This window comes from Panthera uncia, chromosome E1 (assembly GCF_023721935.1).
Source record: "Panthera uncia isolate 11264 chromosome E1, Puncia_PCG_1.0, whole genome shotgun sequence".
Classification (NCBI taxonomy): domain Eukaryota; kingdom Metazoa; phylum Chordata; class Mammalia; order Carnivora; family Felidae; genus Panthera; species Panthera uncia.
Window position 1 is genome coordinate 61,163,519 of NC_064814.1, and position 19,721 is coordinate 61,183,239.

At 50.7% G+C, this 19,721-nt stretch overlaps 2 protein-coding genes across 2 annotated transcripts in view; one reads left to right on the forward strand and one right to left on the reverse strand.

Moving 5' to 3' along the window:
- Positions 1-9,943, forward strand: ALG1 (ALG1 chitobiosyldiphosphodolichol beta-mannosyltransferase). Its single transcript, XM_049637478.1, has 13 exons — positions 1-225; positions 1,084-1,161; positions 1,277-1,380; positions 1,836-1,984; positions 3,445-3,534; positions 3,840-3,950; positions 4,379-4,500; positions 4,690-4,728; positions 5,041-5,100; positions 5,914-6,024; positions 7,228-7,342; positions 8,241-8,316; positions 9,389-9,943. Exons 1-13 carry the CDS (start codon positions 18-20, stop codon positions 9,518-9,520), a joined length of 1,395 nt encoding a protein of 464 aa, XP_049493435.1. The 5' UTR covers positions 1-17; the 3' UTR covers positions 9,521-9,943.
- A 169-nt stretch (positions 9,944-10,112) lies between these two features.
- Positions 10,113-19,721, reverse strand: part of EEF2KMT (eukaryotic elongation factor 2 lysine methyltransferase) — a 14,208-nt gene continuing 4,599 nt past the window's right edge. The window contains exons 4-8 of the mRNA XM_049637479.1: positions 19,029-19,130; positions 14,308-14,441; positions 13,926-14,221; positions 12,355-12,504; positions 10,113-10,611 (exon numbers count right to left, since the gene is read on the reverse strand). Of these exons, the coding sequence (XP_049493436.1) occupies positions 10,511-10,611; positions 12,355-12,504; positions 13,926-14,221; positions 14,308-14,441; positions 19,029-19,130 (783 nt within the window). The 3' untranslated portion in view covers positions 10,113-10,510. The remainder of the gene's footprint in view (positions 10,612-12,354; positions 12,505-13,925; positions 14,222-14,307; positions 14,442-19,028; positions 19,131-19,721) is intronic.

Consider the following 19,721-nt stretch of genomic DNA (forward strand, 5'->3'; position numbering starts at 1 on the left):
CATCCGGCTCGGCCAAGATGGCGGCCTCCTGCGTGGCCGTGCTGGTGATGGCCGCATCCCTGCTGCTGCTGCTGCTGGTCCTGTGGAAGCGCTGGCGGCGGGGGCGAGCGGATTGGCACGTGATCATTGTGGTGCTGGGCGACGTGGGCCGCAGCCCCCGCATGCAGTACCACGCACTGTCGTTTGTCAAGAGCGGCTTCTCCGTGACCCTTATGGGCTTCTGCAGTGAGTGCTCGGGGTCTGGGAGGGAGGCTGAGCCCTCAGCCTTTGACCCGCGGCTTTGACCTGCCCAGGGGGGCCGGGACGGGGACGTCCCTTTTCTCCCTCCTCTCTCGGACAGCTCTCCGAGATTGGGTTTATCTAGTTCTGGCCAGGTTTCTGCTCAGCTTCTGCTGGGTGGGTCTCTAGGAACAGCTGGCGTTAATGGAGTGCCTGCCGTATGCCAAGAGTGTGCTAAATTAAGTGAACTCATCATCATATAGTCTCACTTAATCCTCCTAGTGAGTGGAAAGACGGACTGGAACCTAGTGTGTGTGTGACTCCGGGGCCAGTGCTGGTAACCATAGCTCCTTGTGGCTACTTTTGTCAGGCTGTGTCTCACGGGACAACTTGTCTCCTCTCCATCCCACACCCTTGGTGCAGAGCTGTGCAGGCAGGAGAGGTTTCATTGTGCTGCATTTCCACCTTTTACTCTCAGTGTGCAAAAGCAGGGGTGTCTGCTCCTTCATCCTCCTTCAGGATGACATCCTGAAGATTCTGCTGTGGGAGGGTGCAGGAGTGGGGTGAGACTTCCTAGGGGTCTCCCTATGGTGGGATAAATCCACCATTCAGGGACTCTAGATTATTTTGAGTGCCTACTATGTGCCAGACATTGTGTTAAGTAAATAAAGGTGGACACCATTGAGGCCCTCCCTCTCTGGGGGAGACTCTGGACAAGAAGTGTCCTCATGCTCTGTTCTGGCTATGGAGGAACAGAGAGAAGTCTTATTTTCCAAAAACACTCTTCACTATTCAGCCTGAGCTGGGGGATCATCTGACTTTATATTGCCCTGTCTAGTGCATTGAAGGGGACATTCTTTTCAGACTCCAGACCCTATGATGAGCTCTTGCAGAACAACAGAATTCAGATTGTGAGTTTGACAGAACTTCCGAAACTTGCAGGTAGGATGCTGTCAACTCCAGATTCCTTTGAATCTGTGTGTGTGGGTGGGTGAGGGGAGGACCCGCACATTGCCAAGAATTCCTTTTGGAGTAACGGGTGTTTTTTGACTTGCAGTTGGGCCCCACATTTTTCAGTATGGAGTCAAAGTTGTTTTTCAGTCAGTGTACCTGTTGTGGAAGTTGATGTGCAGGGAGCCAGCAGCCTACATCTTTCTCCAGGTAAATGTCAGTCTCTTCTTGCTCTCTCGGAACCATTGTTAAGTTTCCTTTACTGCCCAGCCTTTTATTTTATTTATTTATTAAAAAATTTTTTTTTAATGTCTCTTTATTTTGAGAGAGAGACAAAGTGTGAGTTGAGGAGGGGCAGAGAGAATCTGAAGCAGGCTCCAGGCTCCGAGCTGTCAGCACAGAGGCTGACCCGGGGCTTGAACTCACAAACTGTGAGATCATGACCTGAGCTGAAGTCGGACACTTAACCAACTGAGCCACCCAGGCACCCCTTCCTTTATGACTTTTATACTTCTTTTTTGGTGAGAAGAGAGTCTTATTAATTATCAGGAGGTTTGTAAAGATAAATTGACTCTTTGTTATGTATGTTGCAACTATTCACTCAGTTTATTATTGTTGACCATGGTATGGGTTTCCTTCTCTTCATTTAAGTGTCTCTTTCCCAGAACCCCCCGGGCCTGCCTGCCATTGCTGTGTGCTGGCTTGTGGGCTGCCTTTGTGCAAGCAAGCTCGTCATTGACTGGCACAACTACGGCTACACCATTATGGGTTTGGTGCATGGTTCCAGCCACCCGCTTGTTCTGCTGGCCAAGTGGTAAGGGTCTTGGAAGAGGGTGCAGACACCTTCCCTGAACCTTGGTAGGAAGAAGGGCCAGTGCAGAGACCTGGTGAAGCTGTCCCCTATGTGCTCTTTGTGGGTGAGGGCAAGGCTGGGGAATTAGGCTGACTTGGGTTACAAGTGACAGAAATAGCCTAAGGCAAGGAGGGCATTTGTTGGTCCCTAAAACTGCAAAGTCCAGAGACGTGGCTGACTTTAAACTCAAAATGGCATTATCAGGATCCCCTCTCATTTCTCTCTCCACACTCCGTCCTGGAGGTGTTTCTTAGGTGCTGGGAGCTCTCCCGGCACTCAAACCCCCACTGACAGGCTCAGTGGAGACAGGGACCCTTTCTGATTGGCTTGTGATCCTCTGCCAGGCTCTGACACCCCACTGAGGTAGGGGGGCTGCAGTAACCCGATGTCTCAGGCTTAGGGGAAATGCTCTTCTGTGAGACCTGGGGTCCCAGGTGAACCCAGACCAGATGCCCAAATAAAAACCGAGGCTGCTGTTAGACAATCGGACTCAGGCAACAGCCTGCTGCAGTCAGTGAGACAGGGAGAGGGAAGAAGGGCTTGTGGGAGCAGGTTGGACATGGAGCAGGAAGAGTCATGTTCTCAGCCTGAGTGGGTGACATCTGCCGCCTCTCCCTGAGGGACATTCACTGAGGGTGGTAACAGCTGCCGCAGCAAACGATCAGTGCGTACATGCTGCATGTCAGGCTTCAGGCCAAGCCTTTTATCCTGTTCAGTCTACACTACCCCTGGTGAGAATGTCCTGTGGTTACTCTCCATTTACAAACCAGGAAACCAAGGTCGAGCGCCATTTTGCTATTTGCCACACAGCTAATATTGTTGCATGAGGATCAAAATTCAGTCCCAGGCTGTCCAGCTCTCTCGCCTTCTCTGCATCCTGAGTGAGGAGCCAGCTGTGATAAACCAGTGGCAGTGAACAACCTTGTGTGCTCCTTCCCTTTCTGGTTCTCTTTCAGTTCTGCCCTCAGATCAGGGCTCAAGTCTCAGGTGGGAGTTAATCTGTCAGTAAGGCCTCTCTAACATTTTTAAAACCATCCCTTGGTAACGCACAAGCCTCAGCCCCACAGCCTTTGCAGCAAGAGCACAGTGTGGCTAAGATTAATAACGAGGCCTTTACTATATTTCTTTCTCTTGTGGCAAGAGTGACTAGATTTTCCCTTCTTTAGACATAAGGTTTCTAACCGTATTTAAGCTGAAAAGCGATATGACTTAAAGAAAGGGGTAAAGGAAATAATAGTACAGATGGAACTCAGCACAAACTCTGGGAAAGTGCCTCACCAGCAACCCGATTTGGGAGACCCCAGCTCTGTGTTCTTCTGCATCAGAAGGTGTCAAGTCATGTGGAGGTGGTGGTGGTGGTGGTGGTGGGGCCCAAGGCCCAAGGCCCAAGGCTCTGGGCTGACAGTGATACGTCTTTTCAGGTACGAGAAGCTCTGCGGGCGCCTGTCACACCTGAACTTGTGTGTGACCAACTCGATGCGGGAAGATCTGGCACAGAACTGGGGCATCAAGTAGGTGCCTGGGGAGGCGAGGGGTCCCAGCTGCAATGCCTGCTATGTCCTATTGGCAGGGTGTCTAGAAATCCTTAAGGGTCTGGGAGAGGGTTCCTCGTTTGGGAAGCCGAGGGAGCAGGAAGAGGCCAGATGGCCCATGCACTTTTGGTCTTAGAACATGTCTCTGTGCTTCCCCAAGCAGGTCTTGTCCTTGTCTGAGACTTGGATCTTCTGAGTGCTCTTATTTTCTGGATCCTCTTGGGTCATGTATTCCGTAGGCTTTTCTCTGGCTCTCTTTAGAGCCCTGAACGATCTCATTGCAGAGCTGTGACCGTCTATGACAAGCCAGCATCTTTCTTTAAAGAGACGCCCTTGGGCCTGCAACACCGGCTCTTTATGAAGCTGAGCTGCACCTACTCTGCATTCAAGGCCTGGTAGGTCTCCCATCCCCAGTCTTTATCTTCCTTCTCTTGTGTTTGCAACTGTCTGGCCTCTCCCCCATGTCCTTGCTGCCCCATGTCCCCTGTCTGCTTACTGCTAGCCTGGCCTCTCTCATCTTCTGGCTGCAGACCTGGGAATCCACTAATCCAGGGGTTGGCAAACTATGACCACAGGCCTGCCACCTGTCTTGGTAAATAAAGCTTCATTACAGTGCAGCACATGCATCCGTTTTTGCATTGTCCCTGCTTGCTTTTGCACTGCAACAACAGAGAGTTTTGCAACAGAGGATGGATGATGGTTTTGACATGGTCACATCCTGACCTTTGGGAACCTGTGGGCTTCACTCTGGTAGGAGATGGCTGTCCTGGGGCCCGAGGGCCTGCTTGACACCATCTCACGGGATCTGTTTCTGTTCCCTCAGCTCAGAACCCCTGGACCCAGACACAGAGAGGTCGGCTTTCACAGAGCGGGATCCTCAGAGTGGGGTGGTGACACATCTTCGTGAGCGGCCGGCCCTGTTGGTCAGCAGCACGAGCTGGACAGGTCTCAGGACCCTTCTGGACCCTTGGGGCTTGTATGAGCACCTGGCTAAGCCTGCATTATCCTTGCCCTTGCCAGGCCTGTGCCCCACATGTATTTAAGGACATTGGGCCCTGATGAGAAAGGGGAGGTATTGAGTTGGGAGGGAGCATCTAGAAACCAGCCATGACATTTAGGTCTCTTTTCTTACAGAAGATGAAGACTTCTCCATCTTGCTGGCAGCATTAGAAAGTAGGTGTGTGGCTTTGATCAGGAGCTGGGCTTGTCGGCTCTTGAGCTGTGAGGTGCTCACCTGGCCTTGCATGGTGTCTTTGGCAGCATGTTCCTGCCCCCAGGGCCACTGGGTAGGCCAGCCTAAGAACAGGGTGGTGGAGATGGTGGCTCTGATCCCCATTTGGGTTATTGAGTGACCAGACCCTAGGTCTGAAGTGCCACCTCTGGGAAACTGATCTTGTGGTTGGGAGAGGCATCCCCCCAGTGCTCCCCCAACTGCTCCTCACCTGACAAGATAATCCTGGTTATCATTTATTTTTTTATACACAGAGTTTGAACAGCTGATCCTGGATGGAGAGAGCCTTCCTTCTCTGGTCTGTGTGATAACAGGTATTGCCAAGGATCTTCCATGTTCCCATATTAAAGGGGGGCAGTGGAGGGGGATGAAGGCATCTCTCTTTATTGTGTGCGTTCCCCATGCCAGGCATGTGATGTTGGTTGTGTTGTTAATTCTGACCACAGTTTTGTGATACAGGATTTTCTATACCAGCTTGACAGAGAAGGAAACTGAGGCTCAGAGGGGCCTGACAGCAGGGCATGGTTTCTAGTTGAATCTTGGATAGCATGGCCTCAGAGGTGCTGAGCTTTCCACTCTTGCAGCAATTTCCAGGCATCTTTTTTTTTTTTTTTTTTTAAATGAAAGAATCCACATTAAACTAAAGAGTTCAATGTAAAATTGCTTCCAGAGTAGCCCAGGATGGGAGAGAGAAGCAGAGAGCTGTGGTTGAAGCAGGGTCCTGGGCCTGCTGCCCCAACTTGCATACTCCCCTCTTCCTGGCCCCAGAGCTTCCAGGGGTGGCTAGGAGCCCACTGCACACACCATGCCACCTGGGGCATCAAGCAAGACACAGGCCTGTCTGGGTGAGAAGTTGTATCCAGCTGGCACTCTGGTGCCTCGCCAGAGTTTATCTTGGCCACCTTCCCAGCCTGAGACCCACTGATGCAGGTTGCTGGAGGAAGGGCCGTGGCCTCACTGGTCAAGGTGCATACCCCTGAGGGGTCTGGAAGGGGCCACATGGGGACCTGATCACAGCTGTAGAATGTGGGCCTTCTCCTGACACCTGTTCAGGGGTTCTGAGTCCCAAGGCCATGGGATGGAGCCAGAGATGGGCCCAGTGCAGTGACTCAGATTTTCTCTGCAAGGCAAAGGGCCTCTGAAGGAGTATTACAGAGGCCTCATCGGCCAGAAGCATTTCCAGCACATCCAAGTCTGTACTCCGTGGCTGGAGGCTGAGGACTACCCCCTGCTTCTAGGTAAGGACATTCAGTTGGGGGGCTGCAGGGAGAGAGCTGAGGGTTAAACAGGAGTATCTTATGGTACGGGGGACAGAGTTTTCCTGAAAAGGGCCAGATAGTAAGTGTTTTATTTGCCTCTGTTGTATATTCTTTGTTTTTATAACCCTATACAAATTAAAAGTCATTTTTAGACCAAGGGCCATACACACACAGGCCTGAGGCTGGATTGGGTCCTGCTCAAGGGCCACGTGGGGCAGGGGGATGCCATGTGCCAGGAACTTGTTGGAGGAGCTTTTGGCTGTACTTGGGGAAGATCCAGGCTGTTTCCTGGTGTGCCGGCTCCTCCCGCCTTTGGGGCCTGGACCTCTTCTCCACGGATCTGAGAGGGTTCTGTCCTCTTAGTCTCCAAGGCCTCCATTTAGTCTTGCTTTTCCATCTGGGCAGAAGGGCTGGTCCTGGGCTTGGGTTGGGGTCCACGTTCCCCAGGTCTGGGAGGGCAGTGGCTTGGGAGGTGTAGAAATAATGTGTTAAATAGCATTGACTCCCCTATGTTTCCCTGGCTTCCTCTGTCTTCCTTTCTCTGGGAGGGGCGTGCTGGCCTAGTGCTGATGTATCTCCAAGGCCTCATCTTCCCGCAGCCAGTGAGCAGTCTCCAGCGGAAAGCCTTTGGTTGGCAGGAGTTTTCTAGCCAGTGTTTAGTGGTGTCAGGTTGTTTATTTGGCTTTATTTTCATAGAGACAGCTGGTTTTCTGTTACTTTTTTTCCCCCCCTCCTTACTGTGATAAAACATACAGTAAAAATTGGCTATTTTAATGATTTTCCCATTTTAAAGTATATGTACAACTTGGTGACATTAATTATGTTCAGTGTTGTACAATCATCGCCCTATTTCCGAACCGTTTTCATCATCCCAAGCGGAAACTCTGAACCCCTTAAGCAGTAATTGCTACAGGTTCTTTTTAAAGAAATTGTGGTTAAGTAGACAAAGGGGGTCTGACTAAAGAAAACTACTCGTGACAGGCAGGTAGTTTTCAAACAGGGCCGAGTGGCTGGGAGTGGCAGGTGGGGAGGTCTGCTGTGTACTTGGCCTTCTCCAGCCTGTGGCATTGTTACCCACGTTCCATTCCCCACTTGGGGTGTCGATCCACAGTCCTTTCAGGGTTTGTGTTCCACGGGTGCATGGGTGGCGCTCTGACCACTCCCTTTGCCCCCACCTTGCAGGGTCGGCAGACCTGGGTGTGTGCTTGCACAAATCCTCCAGCGGCCTGGACCTGCCCATGAAGGTGGTGGACATGTTTGGGTGCTGTCTGCCCGTGTGTGCCGTGAACTTCCAGTGGTAGGAGCAGAAACTGAATCTTCCCGGGGTTCGGTTCTCAAATCAGCTGTGGGGGTGGAGGGGGGGTGTTGCCAGTGAGGTCAAAATTGTTCAAGGAATTGCCCCGGAAGATTGTGCAGTATCTCCAGGTGGTCCTCTGGGGGGAGGGCCCTTGGGGTTTCTGTGGGCGGGCTGCACCCTACTGAAGGGGTGGGCTTCCACGGAGAGCTGATGTGCGACAGAAAACATGTGTCTTCTCTACTTAGGGGGCCTTTGCTCATGGATAGACGGGTGGCTGGTATTGACCGCACAGTTGACCTGGGTTTATTTCTCTCTTTCTGAGCTCATACAGTTGAATTGGAATCTGTTAAATGAGTGTAATTCTCTGTCACCACTTTTCCTGGTGAAGATGGGTGTTTGGAGAGGGCGGTGTTACAAGAGGTTCAGTACAAGAGAAATAGTAGCTCCACCACCAGCTCAGGAGCCAGCCTCTGAATGGGAAATAGCCTCTGTTAGACCCTGAGCTCTGGGCACATTGGCATCAACTCCCTGGTGACCCAGCAAAGTCATCCTTAATATGCCAAGTCTACCTCCAGTGGGGTTGCCTTTCACCTTGTTTCTCTGCTGTGCAATTAAGAAAAACATGGAGAACTCGCTGAGCACATAGTCACTGAAAAGAGCATATAGCAGAAAAGGTCAAATGTGTGTTCACTGTACCTCCTCTTTGGAATCATTTTGGATTTTTAATGTGTATCCCTGCAGGCCTTTTTTCTATTCAGACGCTAAATCTGAGACTCACTGAAAGCAGACTGTTCTGACCCCTGCCTGGCCTGTGGGAGGGGTGGTGTGGGAGGCCGGGTGGGCACCGCAGGGTTCGGGTTTCTCTAGGCACCTCTTGGTTCTGTGATTCCCTCTGCAGCTTACACGAGCTTGTGAAACATGACGAAAATGGCCTGGTCTTCGAGGGCCCTGAGGAGCTGGTGGCTCAGCTGCAGGTAATCACGTCTGCCCCCATGCCAGGGCACCGACCCATGCCCCCCGATTCTTTGCTCCTGTGGCCGGCCAGGCTGGATCCGAGAGCTAGCCGGGAGCAGTGGTCTCAGAGGCTGGGCCTCAGTGGGCTCGGGGGTCTGGACATGCTCTGACTGCCCTCTGGGTTTGTGGAGCTTACACCACACAGGTGATGCCAGAGCTGGTAGACCGTGTGCTCTATCTAGGGAGCGACTGGTTCTGAGTAGGAGGGATGCGTGAAGGGGGCTTCCCAAACTTTCCCTGAGGGTGGGTGGGAGTCTTCAAAGGGCACTTACTACAAAAGTAATACATCATCGTTCTTGGCAGTTGAGACCAGGGGCAGCAAACTTTCTGGGAAGGCCCAGATAGGAAAAGTTTTAGGCTTTGCCATAGTCTCTGCTATAACATGAAACCAGCCACGGACAGCCTGTGAATGAAGGGGTGTGGCTGTGTTCCAATAAAACTGTACTTACAAAGACAGCTGGGGGCCGAATTTGGTCCACTGGCTTAGTTTGCAGACTCCTGATAGAGTTTAGCAAAGCTGGAAGACTGCCTAGTTCCAGCATGTGGGCTGGACGGTGCTGGGCAGAGGCTGAGGGTGGGTGCTCTTGGTGGACAGAACATTGCTGGAGTGGCCTGTGGCTGAGCAGGGCACAGTGGGTGGAAAATGCTGCAGCCTGGCTGCACTGTTAAGTAGGAGCAGAGAAGGGGAAGGAGCACGGGCCAGGGTGTGAGGGTTTTCTTGTGCCCCATGAGGAGGGGGCTTGCTGGGCCGGGGATATTCCGGGTCAGAGCTGTGTTTTGAGAACATTTAATTAGCCAAGTCTTCCATGGAGGCTGGGTCAGAGCAGGAGGCTTGCTGGGGGCTCCAGGACACTGACAGTGGTTCTTGAAGTGCAGTGACAGAGGGTTTCAATAGTATCACTGGCCTGGCTGCCTGTGATTAGAGTGGGACCAGAATCCAGGCTGCTGGGAAGGAGGAGGGACAGCTCTCTGGTGGGACCTGGGGGTGGGAAGCAGTGATGAGGTAAGTTCTGGTCTTTATTTTTCTTCTAGATGCTTTTCTCAGCGTTTCCTGATCCTACTGGCAAACTAAGCCAGTTCCGGCAGAACCTCCGGGAATCAGAGCAGCTTCGTTGGGATGAGAGCTGGAAGCAGACCGTGCTCCCTTTGGTTATGGACACATGACCCTTTGGGCCAAATATTGAGAGCTCCTGAGCGACGCCCAATTCCTTTTAGCCTCTTCTAGCCTATCTGGCCTTGACAAACGCTTTAGAGCAGCACCTCCCAGTGGATAGCAGCTGGAATGACGGCTGTGGAATGAAATGTTTTGCTGACCCAGTTTGTGGCCCAAGAAACTGGTTAACCCTGGTTTCCTCCCTCGAGGCTCTCAATCACTCCTCCTCCTGATCTGAGTCTTTCTTTCCCCCCAGTATTATTACTTTCCTGTTATTTGCACGTGGTATCGTCAACCTCTCTTAGGCCTGTTACGGTGTCTGCCTTTCCCAGCATCTGCCCTGTTGTGTCCCTAGTATTGTCTTTCCTGCCTTGAGGACAGGCACTGCAGTCTGCTGCCTTGTAAGAGTTTAATAAGACATGCCACATGTACAACAGGCTTAGCTTCGTGATGGACGTGGGTCCAGGCACCGGTGGGGGGAAACATACTTGATCTGTGTTTTTATTTGCCCAAATGAAATGCTTGTTTCTGAGCCAAAAATTCATTTTTGATTTATGGAGGTTTGTTTACTTAAGAGCCAGAACTAGTGATAGAAAGGGGCACCCACTTGAATGTATTTTATTAGAACACAGTTTGTGGTTCCTGATTCTGAATTTAACATTCTTAAAAAAATTTTTTTCTTTAACGTTTATTTTTGAGAGAGAGACACACAGAACGGGAGCAGGGAAGGAGCAGAGAGAGGGAGACACAGAATTCCAAGTAGGTTCCAGGCTCTGAGCTGTTAGCACAGAGCCTGATGTGGGGCTCGAACTCACAAACTGTGAGATCATGACCTGAGCCGAAGTCGGACGCTCAACGGACTGAGCCACCCAGGCGCTCCTTGAATTTAACATTCTTCAAGCATTGAAGTCCAGTGGAAATTTTACCAGCTTTCCCACATAAAAATTCTTTCCAGGATGGTGATTTAATTTTAATGGTAATCTTTAAAACCATTTGTAAACCTACAGAGTTAGTTTCAGAATTGCCATCTCTGAGTGCTCTTCATAGGGAAACAGCTTCTGGTCGTGATGAGGCACTGCTTCCCATGGGATCCCAGCAATGCCTGGAAACAGAATATGTGTCTCAGGAAGGTGGGGTTTGGGGACACGACCCTACCCGATATAGGTTAGGGCTGCAGGACAGGCCTAGGGGTTATATACAAACCACAGACTTCCAGGCCCCAACCAGACACCTAGAGTCATTTCAGGGATGGACCAAGAACTGAGTTTTTAAATGGCTCACAGCAGCCAGGTTTGTTGCCCCTGCCTTCTGGGCCATGTGCATCCCTGGAAGGTCACAGACCTGTCTGGGTTTCTTGCCCACTCAGCCTGGTGCCTCTTCGCACAGGCTAGATGTGCATCAGAAGGGGTTCATCTCTTCATAAGCACAGAAGCCCTTGGCAAAGATCATTTTGTCATCAGGTTTTTACAAATGAAAATAATTATTTATAAAAATGAAATCTTAGACATAGAAGTACAGAAGTGTCAGGGCACCTGGCTGGCTCAGTCGGTGGAGCATGCGACTCTTGATCTTGGGGCCGTGAGTTCAAGCCCCATGTTGGACCTAGTGGTTATTTACAAAAAGTGTGTGTGTGTGTTTGTGTGTGTGTGTGTGTGTGTGTGTTTATCTATAATCCTGCCACCAAGTGTAACTACTGTTACTTGGTGCGTGTTTTTCAGATTGTCCCCTAGATGCATATTAACACAAACATGATTATTTTTAAAAATACAAATGGGCTTATACATATATGGTGTTTGGTACTTTGCTTTCTTCCCTTAAACTACAGTGTAGATAATTTTCACATAGTGTCTGAAGAAGGACTTCATTCTTTTTCAAGGTTACATGCACTGTCTGGGGCATGAGCACATGTGGTGGGCGTTTGGGTCGTCTCTGTGTCTGCTGTGACAGCAGAGGCTGCTGTCGGTGGGGCTGTGCCTGGGGGCGTGGATCAGGGCAAACCCAGTCCTGCACTGCTGCCCGGTCATGTGTGGAAAGTCCTGGCTGGGCCTGGCGCGTGTCGGGGATTGCAGGGCAGTGGTCGGTGGTTGTGGGGTGGAGAATGGAGAGCCAGAGTCGGCTGCCTGACTCCACCCTGGAGCTTGGGGAAACAGCTCCCCTGCACCCCAAAGTTTCCATGGGTGAGAGCAGAGGATGGCAGCACACCCCTCCCTCCTGACAGGTCAGGTCTGAGGACAGTGCCTGGGTGCAGCAGTGCTCGTTCAGGGTGTAAATGGCAGAGGCCTCCCTCCTCTTCTTCCATTTACTGGATGCTTACTGTAGTGACAGCAGCAGCTACCACGTTCCCAAGTGCTCCCTGCATGCCAGTCCCTGTGTCACCTCCCAGGGGGATGTTCCCACCATACTGATGAAGACAGGGATGTGAGTAGTGGCCCGGCTTCACCAGAGCAGGTGGTGGGATCTGCTCCAGAGCCTGACCTCACCGCTGTGTGGACAGAACTCCCCTACCCTGACACCCACTGGCATCCGCCATCCTCTCCATTTTACCAGGAAAGAGGCCTGCACGTCCTTGAAACCTGCTCTAGGGCTGCTAGTCTCTGACCTCTGGGACTGCTGCATAAGTTGCCTCCTTCCAGAGCACAGCTCCCCGGCCCTGCCTCCTCTGCAGACCACCCAGGGGGGTGGGCGTGGTGGGTGGATGGCCCAGCACATTGTGTGTTCTGGGGCTTTCTGGTTTGTTTCCAGGGCTTCATTCTTTTACTTTGCTTATTTCTGCCTCACCAGAGTCCCGTGTGGGGCCCAGGTGGCCTCTCAGAGATAGCAGCCCCTCCCAGGGCCCAGGGCTCACCCAGCTCGCTAGTGAACAGCTGGCATGTCTCTGGGTTGCGGACGGTGAAGGCAATGTAGGCGTCAGGAGCCTGCTGGTTTTTCAGGCAAGCAGAGAGCCTCTGCAGGACTCGGACCAGGGAGAGGACAGTTTCTGGGCAATATAGCACATCTGTAATGAAAAACCTCAGGTTACTGAAAGGGGCTTGGTCTAGGATTCAGTGCCCAGAAAGCTTGCCTGGTTGTGCTGACCTCAGCAGCAGGGTGGGAGCCTGGAAACCAGCAGTTTTTTTTAGACTCGCCCTATTGGATACAAAGAAGATGATGTGGGTGAAAAGGAAAACTCAGGAGAGAAAGAAAGTTGCTGAAAGACCATGCAACAAATGGAACATACCTAGGACCGACTGATGTTCCTTTTAAAAAAATCGGGCGCGTGGGCGGCTCAGTTGGTTGAGCGTCCAACTTCGGCTCAGGTCATGATCTTGTGGTTTGGGAGTCTGAGCCCTGTGTCCGGCTCTGTGCTGACAGCTCAGAGCCTGGAGCCTACTCCTGATTCTGTGTCTCCCCTCTCTTTGCCCCTCCCCCACTTGTGCTCTTGCTCTCTCTCTCTCTCTCAAAAATAAACATTAAAAAAAATCAATTCTTTGCCTGTGGTCTATTTAGAAGATGCTTAATGAAGCACACCTTGACTTTATCTCAAACCTTGCTGCTTTGTTAGCTGTATGGGGGTGGGGGTGGGGGACAAGCTCGCTCCCTGTTGGCATGCTTACATGGGAGGGTGCTGCTCAGGCTCTGTGTTCTGACCACTGTGGGTCTCTGAGTCGCAGCCCAGGACCAGAGGCACAGCACTGTCAGCTGGATAGTGACTGGGTGAGCTTGGTGGAGGACAAGGGGCCCGTTGGCCAAACACTCCTCTCAAGGACCCTGTCCAAAGACATGGGCATGGACCTGGGATACAGACATGCAGACATGTGACAACACAGCTATGCGCAGAGCAGACAGAAGCTCCCAGGGGTGGGGGGCACTCAGAGCTCTCTGCCTGACTCAGACACCACTGTGGCCTGACCCTAGGCCTGGCCCGGGGCTGGATGCCCATGACATGGTCCTGGGAGAATCACGCTGTCCTTCGCAGCCCTGAAAAGTCAGGGCTGCCATGGCTATGTCTTCCCCACATCTGAAGATGGGGTGATGGTACAAGTGGGGCTGGTGTTCAGCTGCTCTGGCCATTTCGTTTTGGTTCTAGAGATGGACATAATAATCTCTCTCCTCGGGTGCAGCCAGGCCAATAGGTCAGACTGGTTTGGTGCCCTGGGGCCTGTTCTTTCCATGTCAGGCTTTGCTGAGAAAAGCTGGGCTCATTTATCTGATGGGACCATTTGCACAGGAGTACATGTGGCCATTGTGTCAAATGGGAGGGCTGTGGCTTTATGGCCCCCAAGGGGCATGAGCTATGCTTTGATGTCACCCTGGAGGCCCACAATGGCCCTTCTAAAAATCTCATCACTCCTCTGCCCTGGCGGCACCCACTGTCCCCTTCCCAGAGCTGAGAGCTGGGTGGAGCCGCTCCAGTGGCCCGGGGATGGGGGGCAATACCTGCTGCGATGACGACATCTGGCTGGAAGGCAGCGAGCTGAGGGGCCGTCACGACGTCCCAGTCCAGCTGGGCCACCGTCACCCTGGGGCTCTCTGAGTCGCAGGTGTTGTGTTCTGGGTGCCTTGCAGGGTCAGTGACGTCTGCCTCTAATGAGAGGCCGTTGAGAAGGATGTTCCCTCGGAGCTGCTCAAGGACGCAGCTGTGACAGTCACTGAAGATGTATGCACTGGGACGGCATGTCTTGCAAATGGCCAGGCCCGTAAGGCCAGCTCCACTGCCGAGCTCTAAGACAGTCCTGGGTTGGGGGGAGAAGGGGGTCTGTGTCTGAGACCGTACTGGGGAAAACTTGCCCTGCTGCCCTGCCCCGCACCCTGAGGGCACCTGTGAGCAAAGGCTGCTGGGTTCTGCATGGCCCATTCTGCAAGGTAGAGTGCAGCATCCCATGTGACCAGGCCGGTGGTGCCATGGGAAATGATGGCTGTGCTCTCCGAGAGCGTGACTGAGTCTCCGGAAGGCTGAGCCAAGAGAGGGAGAGAGAATTAATCCAGCTACCAGGAGACAAGGAGCTGATTGTAAAAAGAAAAACATCACAACAGGTGGATGGCCACATAGACTATGGAACATCCTGCCTCAGAGCAATCACTGTCTGCGCCAACCTGGATGGGTCCAGAGGGCGTGATGCTGCACAACAGAAGGTCAATCTCAGAAGGCCACACATGGTGTGATTCCATTCACCTAACGTTCTCAAAAGGACAGGATTGTGGAAAGGGAGAACAGATCAGTGTCTGCCGGGGTGGGGGTGGGGGTGGTCCGAGGGCCACTACATAGGCGTGGTGTCTACATCAGTGTCCTGGTTGTGATGCTGCACAAGTTGGGTCACGTGTTTCCAATGGGGGAAAATGGAGAAAGGGCACCTCTCTGTACTACGTTTGCCATTTCTAGGAATCTATAATATTAACAACAAAAGAGTCACAACTCTTGGGCATCATTAGCTAGATGTGAAAAATTTTAGGGTGTGGGGCCTTCTCAATTTAGTGTGACATTTAGGGCTTGGGAATTCTCTGGCCTTTGAACTTTCCCATCGTCCCCAGAGCAGGTGGTTTGCTGGTAAGTGCTTCATGGAACATGCAGTTCTGAAACGTGTTCTTTAATATGGGGCTTTTGAGAATGGTGCTTCCAACATGCAGTCACCCAGGGGTGGTTTCTGGCTATCTCTGAGCTCAGAAAACTCACATAGGGGACTCAGGTCTCTGGGGTGTTGTGAGCATTCATTTGTTCATTCATTCATCCACACATTTTTCCTGAGCATCTACTATGGTGCTGAGGATTCAGATGTGACAAGATGAACTCGTTCCCTGTTCTTACAGAACTTACGTGCCAATAGGGGTTAAAACCATAATAAATGAAGTAATTTCACAGTTTTTCAGTGCTATGAAGAAAATAAAAAGGATTCCACAATAATAGAAGACTGGGGGTCTATTTCAGATAGTTTGGTCAGGGACAGCCTTTTTGAGGAGGCATCACGTGACTTGGGATGTGAGTAAAAAGGAAAAGGTGAGGCATGTGAGGTTCTGGGGGAGAGCATTCCAGGCATAGCGAGTGCAAAGGCCCTGAGGCAGCAGCGTTTCAGTTTCTGAATTCAAGGAAGACAAAGAATGCCAGGGGTCTGGAGTACAGGGAGAGCAGGAAGAACTAAATGAGAGAGAAAGGCTGGGGCGGGGCACGCAGGGCCTTGAAGGCCACGCATGGAATTAGGAATTGAGTCTGCATGCTAAGGAAAGGCACTGCCAGGTTTGGGTGGTCAAGTGACATACTCTGATTTACCTCTTAAATCTAGGGGAGCACTCTAAGGATTCTGGGAAGATGCTGCAGTGTAGTTCTGAACCTTCCTGAATCCCCACATAAGAGGAGACAGAGCAGCAAGATATGGACATCATTTAACAAAACTAGGTGACAAGGCATCTCTGTCAACCCCAAATGTCAATAAGTGGGGGGCAAACCACCAAGAGACACAAACTCATGTACTCCATGTGTGTGTGCAATGGGGTGTGCAACAGGCCTGTGGACAGAACCCCAGGAGCCAACAAGTGTTCGCTGGAAATGCAGGTGCCAGCTGCAAACCATGGCCCATGGAGGAGAGACCTTGCTGTTTCAGTCATCAGGGGTGTGAGGGACCTGGGGCAAGGCCTCATGGCAACTGGAAACACTCAGAAATGTGTGATGACAACAGAAAACATTTCAGACATCAAGGAACAGGAGAATGGAAACAAAACACACAAACAGATAAGCCCCTTCAAAAAATAGGAGGTGAAAGAAGTAAAATTTTAAATATCAAGAAGAAATTAAGGGGTGCCTGGGTGGCTCAGCCAGTTGAGTGTCTGACTTCAGCTTAGGCCGTAATCTCACGGTTTGTGAGTTTGAACCCTGCATTGGGCTCGCTGCTGTCGTTGCAGAGCCTGCTTGGGATCTTCTGTCCCCCTCTCTCTGCCACTCCCCTGCTCGTTCTCTCTCTCAAAAATAAACATTAAAAAAAAAAAAGAAAGTAAGAGATTGTTTGGGGTGAACTGTACCCTCCCCCCAAACTCATGTGTTGGGACTCCTAAACCCTAGGACCTCAGACTGTGATCTTATTTGAAGAGGGGGTAAATAAGAGATCTTATTTACAGAGAGACTCAAGTTAAGATGAGGTCATTAGGTGGGCCCTAACCCAATAGGACTGGTGTCTCTGTAAGAAGAGATCAGAACACATACAGGCATAGAGGGAAGATGATGTGAAGACGCAAGGAGATCGCAGCCGCTGGCAAACCAAACAGACCGGAAGCACATCCTTTCCTCTCTGCCCTCAGAAGGAACCAGCCAGGCCAATGCCCTGATCTTGGACTTCTGGCCTCTCCAACTGTGAGATGGTAAATTTCTGTTGTTTAAGGCATCCATTTTTAGGTACTTGTTACAGAAAATGAAGGCAAAGAACAAACTTTAAAAATTATAATTCAACAGGGGCGCCTGGGTGGCTCAGTCGGTTAAGCGTCCGACTTCAGCTCAGGTCATGATCCTGCGGTCTGTGAGTTCGAGCCCCACGTTGGGCTCTGTGCTGACAGCTCAGAGCCTGGAGCCTGTTTTGGATTCTGTGTCTCCCTCTTTCTCTCTCCTCCCCCGCTCATGCTTTGTCTCTCTCTTCTCAAAAATAAATAAATGTTAAAAAAATTATAATTCAACAAAAACATTCCTGAAAAAACAAAAAGATGTGAAACAAACACTGAAGGGGTACACAATGCATCTGAGATCACTCAACCAAAACAATCAGCTTCAAGATATATTCTACTAAAATTCTGGACTTTAAAGGGAAGAGTCCTTTGGCCATCCAGGAGTAAAGGGCGTGTGGCATAAACAGGAAAGACAATTATTACCAGGCTTTTCCACAGTAACACTTCATGCCTCAATAAAGATACAATTTTCAATGGATTGTATCTCTTCTGGGGATGGTAGGAAACTAATTCACCTTGTTGACAAGAAAGGAATCAAGCTAGTATCCTCCCTGTCCTCAGCGGGCCCTATCAGTGGGTAACCAAGCAGCAGATGATGGGAGATAGCTCATAAAATTTCTCCTACTAACGAATGAAAGAAAACAAAATGATAGAATTAGAAAACCACCCTTTTGTACCCTCCAAGAATCAAAGAATCTAAGCTTTGAGCATCCATAACCGCTATCATAACAGATATGATGTGCCTCCTAGAACCTCATGTTGTGTTCCTGCCAAAGGGATTAAGTGGATGCGAGTCTGAGCTGGCCTCTGAATCCAGCCAGCAATTAGAGGGAAACAGAGGATGGAAGAATGAGCTGAACAGCACCATGCATATGTGACCAAAGCTAACCCGTGGAAAGCTCTCTAAGCCTGTTCGACACAGGCAGGTCCAGAGAAGAAACAGCTACAGGGGGGCCTGCAGATGAAGAGACACTTGAAACCAAACCTAGTTAATGGGCAAGAAGACTAAATGCTGGTGTCTGGAGGTGCACATGGCGGGAGAAAACGAGAGTGACTACTCCAAAGGCATGGTGGCTACTTTTGCTGGAGGGGACAGGTCTGATGGAGGGCTTTTGGGCTCTGTCCCTTGACTGGAGTGGTGGTTACTGTGGTAGGTACTGTGCAACAATTTGGTAAGCTGTACATTTATTTTTTTTATTATTTATTTATTCATTTTATTTAAAACATTTAAAAAATGTTTATTTATATTTGAGTGGGGGTGGTGCAGAGAGAGGAAGACAGAATCTGAAGCAGCTCTGTCAGCAGAGAGCTCAACACAGGGCTTGAACTCATTAGCTGCGAGATCATGACCTGAACTGAAGAAGTCGGACGCCCACTGACTGAGCACCTACGTGCCCCTATTTTTTATTTAAAAAAAAATGTTTATTTCTTTTTGGGAGAGAGAGAGGCAGCGTTGAGCAGAGGAGGGACAGAGAGAAGGAGACACAGGATCTGAAGCAGGCTCTGTGCTAAGAGTGGAGAGTCCGAATGGGGCTTAAACCCATGGGCCGTGAGATCATGACCTGAGCCAATGTCAGACCTCAACTGACTGAGCCACCTAGGTGTCCGTGTACATTTATTTTGTGTGATTTCCCATATCTTTGTTTTACTTTATAATAAAAGGTCCAAAAACAAAAAACAAAAAACAAAAACAACCCAAGACTCGACTGTTCTGTGCAGAATGTATTTTTGTCGGCCAAGAAGCTGGAAGCCAGTCTGAGATCTGTGGCATTTGCCAGGCCCGTAAGGATGGTGGCAGTGGACAGCAGAGAGAGACTGCTGTCCTATTAACACCCATCCATCAAGTGTTTACTGAGGACTGAGCACCAGGTATGTGATAATGTATATTGTCTGATTTAACCCTCAGCTACTCGCATAAAATAGGTACTGTTATGTGTTGAAATGCTTGGTTTACTGAAGGGGAAACGGAGGCTCAGGGTGGTTAACTGACCTCCTCTAAGATCTCAGGAGCTGATGGGTCAGGATTTGATCCCATCTGAGACTGACTGGAGCCTGAGTTTCAACTCTGTGTGCAGGGGCAGATGTCTGGACTTTGTGGGGCGGGTGCCCATCTCCTACCAGCAGATAGCTCCGGTGGCACTGGGTGGGCTCCGTGGTCATCAGGACCTCTGCCAACGCCTCGTACAGCTCGTCCAAAGGCTCCGTGTGGACAGCCTCGTGCTGGGGGTGGGCAGAGCAAGAGCTTCAGCCAAGAGGTTTAAGTTGACCCTCATGAACCAAACAGACGTTCCATGTATTTGCTTTTACTCTGACTTGTAAAAAATGGCTGGAGTATTTTTACCAAATTTTGATGGGAGATTTGGGATGGGTTGACTTAATATAGGCAACCTGGCCTATAAAAAAATTCATTTGGTAGGGGAGCGGAGGGTATCTCAGAGGGGTATAGAGAGGGTGAGGGTGAGGTAGTCTAGGGCAGCAGGAATGGGACTGTGTGAGCTGCCATGTGATGGTGACAGAGAGCTCTGCCCTTCTATCATGATGTTGTACATGGATCAAACAACTGATGCTTTTAAGTGAGCTAAGGCAATAGCCACAAGGACGGGCACTCTACATGGCGTGATGTGGCTTCATCAATGGGAAAGCCTCTGTTGTGCAACTCATAGGGGCAGCAGAGAGTGGGCATGCTTCTCCTGGTGGTTCTGGGGAGACCTGTGGCCACGACGACTAGATGCACATGTTGGGGAGAACTAGGTGGGGAGGTAATGGAGAAGCTGGGATTGTTTCACATGCTAAGCCTGGGTGGGACACAGC

Coding starts and splice junctions, on each gene's coding strand:
- ALG1 (XM_049637478.1), top strand. CDS start 18: ATGGCGGCCTCCTGCGTGGCCGTGCTGGTGATGGCCGCATCCCTGCTG. Junction 4,729..5,040: donor CTTGCTGGCAGCATTAGAAA/GTAGGTGTGTGG, acceptor TTTTATACACAG/AGTTTGAACAGCTGATCCTG. Junction 7,343..8,240: donor TGTGCCGTGAACTTCCAGTG/GTAGGAGCAGAA, acceptor TTCCCTCTGCAG/CTTACACGAGCTTGTGAAAC.